The 11,589-nt window shown below is 30.7% G+C and overlaps 1 protein-coding gene across 2 annotated transcripts in view; it reads left to right on the top strand.

Annotated features, from left to right (window-relative positions):
- LOC106461720 (intersectin-1-like) overlaps positions 1-11,589 on the top strand; it is a 223,110-nt gene that overhangs the window by 133,991 nt on the left and 77,530 nt on the right. For both annotated transcript variants that reach the window (XM_022388749.1, XM_022388750.1), the window contains exon 25: positions 3,970-4,011. In XM_022388749.1, the coding sequence (XP_022244457.1) occupies positions 3,970-4,011 (42 nt within the window). The remainder of the gene's footprint in view (positions 1-3,969; positions 4,012-11,589) is intronic.

Raw genomic sequence — 11,589 nt, forward strand, 5'->3', positions numbered from 1 at the left:
TAAAAATATGATGTATCTATGTACATCCCATCACTTTGTCACTTTGAAATATCAAACTACAGTGCTACATTTTTAATTACCCTTTTCTTGAACACCTGTGAACATTCTGATGATCTGTGAACCTGAGGCTTCGAAATGTAATAAAAATAATGTTTCTTTCCACTAAAAGGTTTTATAAAGTCATATTTGCAAAAATAATAATAACAACATTATTTTTTTTAGAGAAATACAAATGAACAAGTGATGATAGAACTTTATTGACATTTTTCTTAACATTTTCTTATATTGAAGGGTCACTTATTTTGAGCCCAATACCCAACTTAGGTAGCTTTTTGGCAAGGTTGTGCATATAGATATTGTTCCTGGATAACCACAGATTATACGTATATAGATATGCCACAACCATGTATGTTTTTGTGAAAAATGGGGTTTGGCTCCCTAGGTAAATACTTAAATGGTAATTGTCACATATTATGCTTACTAACCTTTAAACCCTATCAATACTTGATATATATCTAAGTTACCCTCTTTTTTCTAGAATGACTGCATATTGTTACCTACAATTACAAACTATGTATTAGTAAAGTACAATTGAAATATTCAGGGGATTTTGATGTATTTCTTTCCCACCACATAGATTAATGCCAAAGCAAATTTTTATGGCACGGAAATCGTGTAAACACAGCACCAAGTTACCAACACACTTAATCAAATCACAACGTATAGTGTGTCCAAAACTTGCTATTGAGTATTTGTTTTTATTAAATTTTTTGCATTTAATTTCTCTTATCTAATAACTTTCAAAGTTTTATGTATTAGTTACTTTTATAACAATAACTATCAGATGCCCATTGAAATAATTCAATGGTAATTTTCCTGAAAATATTAATGAATAAATACAAAATGTGCAGTCAATCCAGTGTTTTTGATCATAGCATATATGCAATGTGAGGGTCCAATTGGCTGTTTATGATAGTCTTTTATGATTTCATTAAGGAAAATTGTATTACTTTTGCTTTTAAGCAAAGGAGACTAAATACAATGCATTTTTGTTAAAATTTGGCACTGTAGAGTGCTCAGCTTTGCTAAATTGCCATGGAGATTTTTTTCTGCTGGATGCACCCATTGCATAGAAACCCAAATTGTTTTATGATGAAAGCAGCATTGGTTCAAATCAGATGTTTGTGATGTCCAAATACAAAGTCTATAGTTTCTTACAAATTAGTGAATTGTATTGTATTGCTTATGAAATTCACTAAAGCGCAAACATGATATTTCCACAAAGCTCACTTCAACATAACTAAGACTAAAGAAGAGATGCTTAGAATGTGAAACTATAATTGTAACTGAAATACGTTTATTTTACATGATCCATGATATTGTTTTATCAGGTGACTCAATAAGCAATTGATAATCAATAAACATTTTCAAATCTATGATTTCATTCTTTCAGTATTTCATGAACTAACAAGATCTCACATTATTATCACAAAATGTCCAGTAAATGATTATAAATGTCTCTTTGTTTTCTTGTTTATCTGTCTGTAATTGAGGCACATGGTGTTCTTTGAATCATTTATCAATTGATAGGACTTATTTTTGAGGGTAAAAATCACAAATGTGAGGGTTTCTCATCCCCTAGCAGCCTTTGTGCAGACATGGTTTGGTTTGATTCTATTTCTTTTCTGTGGGTGGCAAACATGTTAGACAGTGAAACGATTCAACTGATGGCAATGGAATTGGTGGGTGCATATTGCCCCTAGCCTTGAAGGTCCTCCATGGTATTACCTAGCATATGAATTGTTACATGGACATGATAATTCAACAGTTTCATTTCCTGCCTTCTATTGTAATTGTATGGGATGTGAACGTTCAGAATATATATCTCGATGATGTGAATGGCAATCTTCTTGTACTATCATGTTGTCTTACGTAGAGCTGAGTAATATAACAACATCTAGTGAGATCTGTATATACTGGACATGCCATTGTTGTAATCTGACTATATTGGGTTTCTTCAAAATTTTAGTATTCTGATTCATAACATCAATTATCTCCACTCTGTTTATGTTGCTTATTGTGAGCACTTCCATTCGTCTTTCCATTTACAAACTACCACCGAGTCTGATTGCTTCCATTCATATTCCCCCCTTCTTCAACCTTTTCTGGACTACAGCTTTTGAATTTTCTTTATGATCAAATCAGAGCGTTCCACGTATGCAAGTTGATTGCTCAGTCAGTTTTCTCACCAGACCAATGGAACTGTAATATTCATCTGTGAACACAACATGACCTTTGTCAGGGTAATCAGCCAACAGTTCAAGTACAATGGCTGCAGCTTGTCCCAAGCTGGCATTATGATCAAGACTAGTTCCAGAATATATGTAAATTTTTGGCATCAGACCTTGAGATTCTCATAGTTCATAGAGATTGATTCCATCTTTTCGGTATTTATTTTTGATATATCAAAACAAGAGCCTACCACGCCAAAGTACCATGGACACGTCGATGCAAAAATCCTTTCTTGAGTAGTAAATATGGATCATTTTATTATTGGAATGATCCAGGAGAGATCATACCTTATACAAACGATCATTGTGAAGTTGAGAATTGTATATGAAATGCTAAAAACGTAAGAGATTTGGAAGTAGTTGTGACTTCTAACACCAGTAAAAGATGTATTTTACAGAATATCAGTACTCAAGAAGTACTCCAAGATAAGTAGGTTGTTTTGATCCATGTGAATTAACAAGGCTAGAAATATTTTTCATTTCTGTTGCATCTGTGTGCTTTTAGTATTTTAGACATGGTTTTCTTCACAATGACTGCAGTTTGTTGATTTTGGCTGTCTCATATTAATTTGTTTCTGTGATCATGGTATCTAATAATCGTGGAGTCAGGAATAAGTCATAATAATAACCAGGTGAAGCATCTTGTAAATTAATTCTAAGACCAAAAAGCGAAATTGGGTGGATCTTGCACAACGTTTGACCAGTTATGCAATGGGACACTAGGATTCACACCTGCAACTGCTCCTCTATTCTGAACAGGAGCTGCTCTTCTATCACGAACTGGTGTAGCAGAACCACATCCATCACCTCTTGTCTTACACTCACAGCCATATGGTCCTCTGGTATGGATCCCATAAAGTCTAGGTCTTGCACATGCTGCTGGTACTGCATTGTCATTATTTGAAAAATATAGAGTCTGGCAAAACCATTGGGTCACCACCATCACTAGACTGGTTATCACTGCTATTGTCTGTTTGTATTTTAATCTGGGCATTGCTTATAGATATACTTGAATATTAAGTGTTTGCACATGCAAATGGGTGTGGTATATGCTATAAGAGTTGGCAATCAGTGTGTTAAAATCCCCATGATGTACAGAGGGCAGATAGCCAACTGTGTAGCCTTGCACAAAGAAAAACAACCAAAAAAATTATTTTATAAATGATAATACTGTAAAATAATAATAGATGATGTGATTGCACAAAATCTTCGGATCTGTGGTTTTAATTTAAACACTCATAAATCAGTCATAATGAGATATAAAGTGCTGAATTATTTGATTTAATGCTTAGCATATCTAACCAGTTTTTACTGCCATTGACTAATTCTACCACAAATTAGTTAATTTTATTAATCAATGCAACATCTGAAAAATAACACACTGAAAAATCAAAAACCCAAGACCTTTTTACAAATAAGAGATTTCCAATCTGTATATTTACTAGAAATACTTAAAAACATATTTCCAGCATACTATTATGTACTGAAATTTTCCTTAGGTATATAAATTCCTGACTCTAGTTTTGTGGCTATTTCTTTTACTTATAATAACTAACTAATGTGTTCCATGCAAATGCTTTTTATACAGCTTGCTCTCTGTCTCTGATAACCTATGAAGGAGCGTAGTTCTCTGGTATAAGAGTACTTGACCTAATACACTAACTTATTCTTGTTCTAGGAACCAACTATTGAATCAACTCACACAGATGAATTCAAACAGGTTTGTGGGAAATTAATCACAAATATTATTTCTAGGAAGTAGAAAGTTTGGTTGAAAAATAAATATTTTGATCAAGAATGGAGCAGTTCAGAAAATCTTTTTTATTCAATTTGGAAGTTACATAAAAAATTAGCTTCTGTTTTATAATTTGAATATAAAGAACTAGCTACTTAATATCATAAATATGCTATTGATAGTGATGAAAAAGAGATATATTTTAAATGAAAGCTTGTATCAAACAGAAATTGTATGTGCATAAAAAATCATCTGAAAGAGAAAGCTTAATTAGTAGTACTAGCAGAAACCCTCATATACAGTTGTAGTGAGAGTCGTATACCTGTTGTGAGGAGAGTACTTTTATTTAAAATTGTTCTATTATAAAGAAATAGTTGTTGCATACCACAGTTACTTTTCTAATTGTGTGAATCTTGAATACTCAAAATGTGAATTTTTTTATGGACTTTTGTTTGTTGTGCCATTCAACAGATGGCACAGGAGTTTTCGTTACATACATAGATACTAACATACATGCTACATCATCTATAGTAAGATTACAAATATTGGGATGCAGTTTATCACTATAATCTTGGCTATTCAAAGTGTGTGTACCGTGTCCTTTTACAGTTACATTCAATATTTTATTTAAAAACTTTGTTATCAATATGAGCCTGACATGGTCTGGTGTTTAGGATGCTTGACTCACAATCTATGGGCTGCAGGTTCGATTCCCCATCACATGATGTGCCTGCCCTCTCAGCCATGGGTCATTAAAACATGACAATCCCACTATTCATTGGTGAAAAGAGTAGCTGAAAAATTGGCTGTGGTTGGTGATGATTAACTGCCTTCCCTCTAGTTTATCACTGCTAAATTTAAGAATAGCTAGCACAGATAGCTCTCAAATAGCTTTGTGTGAAATTCAAAACAAAAAAAGAACAAAAGTTATCAATATATACATTAACCCTATCACCCCAGGTATCCTTTACTGCTCATGACACAAAGTTTTAGTGTCTTACATTCAAAATTTATTATACTACTTTTTGTTTATGTTATAAAAATTCAGGATTTTTTTAAATATTGCCTTGTAAAATTAAGAACTTAAAACTTGTATACTATTAAAATATGGATTATTAGCTAAGATTTTATGCTATTCTAATTGGCCCTAGTATGACACACTTGACAGATTTCATCAAGGTAACTTCTCTTTATTTTATCCATTACCTCTCCAAAAAGTATGAAATTCAATATAAATTACTCACTATAAAATTATCATTGCTTAGACAAACCATGATTTATATAGTCTTCAATTTTGTTTGGTTACAGAGCTATCGATTAGAAAATCAGACCCCTCCTGCCACATCTACCTGTTACTCCTCTCTTTCAGAATTCGTTAATAGTTCTCTCTTATGTTTAATTATATATTACCTATAACCAATAGAAAGTCAAGGTTTTCATCTATCAAATGACGTTTTGTGTAACATTATGTTCTGAATGGTTAAATGTCAATTTCACTCATCGTTCCCATGAGAAAGTTAATGACTAGCTTGGATGAATTTGTAATGACTCTTGTTGCATAGCTAGAAAGCCAGAAAATTTTTGAGAAGTAAGGGAATTTGTTTACTTTTTGCATGTTATTAGTGTACATTCTTTGGTGCATTATGTAATTAAATACAAATTATTTAGTGCATTACTATCATTAGTATAAAAATTAGGGTTAACTTTCTTCAACAAACGATGGCAAAAAAGAAGATTGGTTTAGTATTTTATTTCTTGTTTTTCATGTTTATTCTTTGTCTAATTATAAAAGTAACTAAAATGTAAAAATAGGGAACCTTTTAGGTTAGTTAAGATTAGATTAGGTAAAATAAATAATAATAATAATGTTATAATAAAAATGTTTCATGAGGCACACATGCAACCAGCTAATTCATTAGAGTAATGTGGGCTGCACATTCCTCAAGTGATTTGTAACTTATAATGGTGTGGATGGTTGTTAGACATGGTTCAAAGGGCTATGAAAAAATAAAATTTTATTATAAATAGATATATACTGTTGCGAACTTAAATCTACATAAAATAAATGAATGTAGTTTGATTTTACAATTTGAAGTCATTCTAGAAAGAAAAAAGGGTAATTTAGATTTATTTTGATTTTTTTTTGTGGTTATGAAATTGGTTGAATTGATGGATCCTGTTTTGAGATAGGGTAGAGAAAATAACAGATAAACTATAAAGTTGTACTGAAAAAAACGTTTAAAATGCATTTAGAAGGTTTTAGGGATTACACAAACGAAATTTGAGATTTAGAGATGAGAAAAAATATTTTAAATTTTAAAATGAAAATTACTTTGCACACGGACTATTCAAAACAAATACTCAATATATTCATGGACAAATCTTTATTTTGTTTTATTAAATATACTTCATTAAAAAATATGATTTTTTTTGTTTGTGAATGACTTGTAATATTAACTGAAAGACTGCCAAATTTGGTGAAGATATACACACTAAATTGAAAGTTAGAAGTATTAAATCTATAAAGACTTTAAACGAGTACAAAGAGGTTACGTGATTGGTCAAATTGATTGAGCCTGTGTTGATAGAGTTAATAAAATTTTGGATGTAAGTCTACAAAAGGTGATGACATGCACTTTGAAACATGATGACATGCCCTCTAACCCCTAGCCATATGTAAAGGGTAAAGGTACCATGAGTAGATGTTATAACTTTTCTCTTTTAGAAATGGGTCCCCCTCTTGGTATAAACTAAAGAAGCAATTGGGATATTGGAGGACTTTTATTGGTTTACTGGGGCCTTTATAAATAATGAGAGGGCTTTGAACCCCACAGGTATTGAACACTAGTACTAATAATCCATAGTAATAAACCTAGTTTGAAACTGTTAATGTCTGAAATAATAGATTTGGTTTCTGGATCTGTGGTACTCCATACAGAGGATGAATAAAAGTCTAACAAACTGATGTTTTGTACTACGTATCTTGTACTTATTTATTTATTGAACCATAAGAGGTGTTTCTTTCACTCTGTACCATGCTTGTGTATTTGTTGGCTCACAGTGTTTTACATGATGTTTGTCCAAAAAATGTCATTATTTTCTTTCTCTTTTATATATTTGGTGACCCAGAGAAGAAGTACTTTATTGTCATGTATTATACTTCTGTAACTATTGGCTCAAAAATAATTGCACTTAAGTATTTGTTTCCTAGGTCCAGAGCAAAAAGAAAAAAGAGAAAGAGAGGTGCCAAGCTTTGATTGAGAAGCTTGCAGAAGAAGAAAAACGACAACAAGAACATACAGTAAAAGTTTTAGCACGGCTTAAAAAAGAGAAAGATACATGGTTTCAGTCAAGTATGTTTTTTGTAAACCTCTTCATATCAGTAGCATTAGCTAAGAAATTTTTTTACTATCTTGGGTTTTTCATTTATGTTGTTTATAACCATAAAATAGTAAAATTTCAGTATGTTGTAACACACTGGTTTTAGTTATTGTGATCAAATGATCTAGTATTGAATATACAATTTCAAGTTTTTGTTCTATTAATGTATTTCTTTTAGGATCTGCAAAGAATGAGACCATCACTCAGTTCTTACAGCTGTGTATATTTCCTCGCTGCATCTTTACAGCTACTGATGCTATATATTGTGCTGCGTTTGTTCACCTAATCCATACATTGAAGACACCCAACTTTTCTACTTTGATTTGTTATGATAGAGTAGGTGTTGCAGTTTCCTGTCAATAAATTTTGATAAGTTATAGATAATACAGCCTGTGTTAAAAATAAATTATAAACTTGATGCAAATTATGCTGTATACTTTTTGTTTCCCCCACTTTATCTACATGTTGAAGAAACCTAATCTCTCTTCTTTGATATGATATATTTCTGTTTGGAATGATTCAACAAATTGTAATGCATGCATTGTGTTTCTGATGATTTATTGTGTTGACTAATCATTAAAATCAAAGCAACATGCCTTCATTACATTAAAATTTTGAGAAAAAGTTGTAACCATATCATGCCTGTTTTATTTAAGATAGATAAGGCTCTTCCTATTTATGTGATACTCAGTGATCAGATAATGCAGCTAATTGAACTATTTATTTATTGCACAACCATTGGAGTAAATTGATTTTAACTTAATAAAAAAGCTTTCTTGTCATTTTTGAAGGTATATTTGTTAGGAACTAGAAGATTAACTCTTTGAATAATTATTCTGTCCAACTTTTTTTGCATAGATTACATACAGTTATTGTTTAATAAGACTCGTAATTTGAATTTACCCAGTAGATAAAGAAAAATACTTTGGCTTCATATTACATGTAAACTTATATAAGGTTTTAGACCATGTGCTGTCATTTTCAGCATCACATATTTTTGATAAATGTTCTGTATATTTTATCCCAAAAGATACTTCATTATCATCTTTTCACATGCTGGAAAATTAGACTATGGTTTGTTGTACAAGTTCATTAAAATAAATTATGTTCATTGTTAAGCAAATAAAATTATGTGAGATCAAGATGGGAATACTAAAGTTTGTTGTGTCTGTGTTTGAAAATATGATGAAATGTACATAAATACTGTAGTTAAACTAATGTTTTCTATTATTTGGAAAAAAGCAAATTGCATACTTAGGAAAAAGTTGAAGCAGCTTCCATGCAGCACTGAGTAATAGATTAATTTTAATATACATGTAAATTAATCAATCATATTGCGGTAACAAGTAATATGGATTTTGTTTATCCACACATTTTGTACTCTGTTATATCTAAAAAAAGAAGCTGAAAGGTTTTGCTATCCAACTTGAAATTATTGGATGCATTACACATGTAAATTAGCTCAAACACTGTATTGGTACAGGAAATAAAATTGGTTACTCTAATATGAATATATTTTTTAGTTATTTGAATGTTGATTTTATTCACTATTTTAATGTAGGAATTTTTTTCAGATATTTTGTGATATCACTTACACAGTTACATCCTGCACTGAAAATGAAGCTAACAGATATGGTCGCTTTTTGTGTTCCATGTTGGAAACTGTGATGAGATGGCACAGTGACAAAACAGTATTTGATAAGGTAGAGTAATCTAGTGTTTTCATAGCTCCTTTTTATAGTGTAAATTTTGATACTTCAATTCTTTTTCTACAGAAACACTAACACCAATTCAAAATATTTCCTGTTTTTCACATTTTGCAATAAACAATTTCACTTAAATGAAATCTAAAGACATAATTATGTATAGCATTATCTTTGAAATGTACTTCACATACAGTAAATTCCAATATTTTATGTTGTGATTGTTTGAAGCAGTAGTATCCAAAACCAAAAGATTTGCTTAGATTGTAAACTGTTTTCATATCAGCATCAAGCATTGAAAAGCAGAAGGTGAGCAACTTAAATTATTTTAGTTATTGGCATAGCATAGGTAGTTATGATGTGTTTCAGTGTTATTGGACTTTTTTGATATGTTTATGATCTGTATCAATTAAATAGTATGCAAAGATTTATTTGTCCCAAAAAATGAATTTTATTTCAGGTGGGATTGATATTTTTGATTTATATGAAGTGTTAAAGAATTTCATTTATGTTAACAACAGATAATGAAAAGTAGGACTTGATGGTATTTGGCTAGAATGGTTTATAAATGTGTTTCTTTTCATAATGTTTAGAAAAATCATTCTGAGACATTTTGAAGGAACAAATGTTTTAATACAGCATAGTATTTATTTTGTGTATGTTTATAAAAAGGAAAGCAAGTGAACATTTTAAAGTGAACTGTAAAAATTCTGAGTAATATTGTTTACCAAATAAAAAACAGAGTAATGAAACATATCAAATATTCTTTGAAAATAAAATATGTGAGTAGGACTGGAAAAGAATAAGAAGTTTTCAAGGCAATATTAAATAAAGTTTAAAACTTGAAGAAGAAATGTCAACATTATGTTAAGGATTAAATGAAATTAGTATAGTTCTTTTTATCCAGCAGTGATACTTAGGATATATGTGAAATAAAGAATGGGAAAAATATTTTAGTAATTGCAAGAATAGAGCAAGAGAGCTTAACTCTAAATATAACAGCTAACAAGAAAATACTGTTCCTGGGAATAATAGTAAATTTTCCTTTGTATTCCTTGGGAAGCTCAATATTGAATGACTAAAGTAATTCTAGTAAAAGCAAAGAAATATTGGAAGAAAGCATTGAAGCACTTTGGTATGATTGACAGCAGTTTATTATGTTTGACAACATAAAAAAAAAAATGTAATACACGTTGAGTTGAAAAACACAAAGGATTACCAGAGAGGAAGATGTTACAGATTTGTGAAACCTGCAGTTTTTTACTTAAAAGGCTGAAGAATTTGAATATGCCGTATTGGATATAATCATGGAAAAGGTGTGAGAAAAGGATATGAAAGGCAAATGCTACAGGAATTATATATTTTTATTAGGTTAAAATTAATTGCACCAAAGTATATTCACATGGTGATAGTTTATACTGTGATTAGCAGTCATCCAACAATTGGAAAGTGCCACTCTGATACAATGCATATAGAAGTACAGGCAATCTTACTGTGGAGGCCTGTAGCCATGCTGTATGTTGGGGTGATTCTTAAATTTGTGGTTTGAGTGGTCCAGCCATTAGAGGCAAAGGGTCCAGTGGTAGCCTGAGGCTCCTAGAAGCTCTAGGATATGAGTTGGACTGAGATGCATTTTGAGCTCTTTAGAACTCCCTTTTCAATGCAAATTAGAATATCAGTTTAGATCCTAATTTTTACAAGAGAAAGTCTGGCAGTGCTGGATACATCGAGTATGATAATGTTTTTTTACTAAAGAAAATAGAATGAACATAACTGAAAAACATTAGTTAGTTAGGACATAAAATAATCAAATTAGGTTTTTGCCACTTTTTGACATTTTTTTACAGAGGGTTTATATCTTTCATTCCTAATTCTGTACATTGTCTTTATTTTTAATTAAAATTTTCTTAAGTACTGTACAATTTTACTAAGTATGATGGAATATTAAAAATTGTTTTCTTAAATATCATACATAGTCTACAATCCTTGTTTTTATTATTTCAATATACCTAGACAGTGTATTCATTCCTTTGAACTTGATAAATAGCATACCTCATAGAGCTTTTTAACCATATTGTCATAAATTTTGACATATGTAGCTAAAACTTATTTTGAATGAACTTTCACTTTTGTTAAAAAGCTGGCCAAACTTATTTTGAATGAACTTTCACTTTTGTTAAAAAGCTGGCCAATTTAGTTAAGGTTAGTCTGTCAGCAGTACTTAAAAAATAACACTGCAGAACTCTTAAAAAGTAGTTACTGAAGTTTTCCATATAGTTTAATATGATTTTATTTTCATAAACATATTTGACAAAAGTGAAAACCAAATGAATTTGAATATAATGCTAAAACATACATCTACAGAATATCATCTTGCTGACAAAAAAACTAAAATTATGAATATATATACCGTATTTTTCGGTGTATAAGACACTTTCCCCCCCAAAATTTGATGTCAAAATCTGCTTGCATCCTATAC

Source organism: Limulus polyphemus, unplaced genomic scaffold, assembly GCF_000517525.1.
Source record: "Limulus polyphemus unplaced genomic scaffold, Limulus_polyphemus-2.1.2 Scaffold1018, whole genome shotgun sequence".
In the NCBI taxonomy this organism is placed as follows: domain Eukaryota; kingdom Metazoa; phylum Arthropoda; class Merostomata; order Xiphosura; family Limulidae; genus Limulus; species Limulus polyphemus.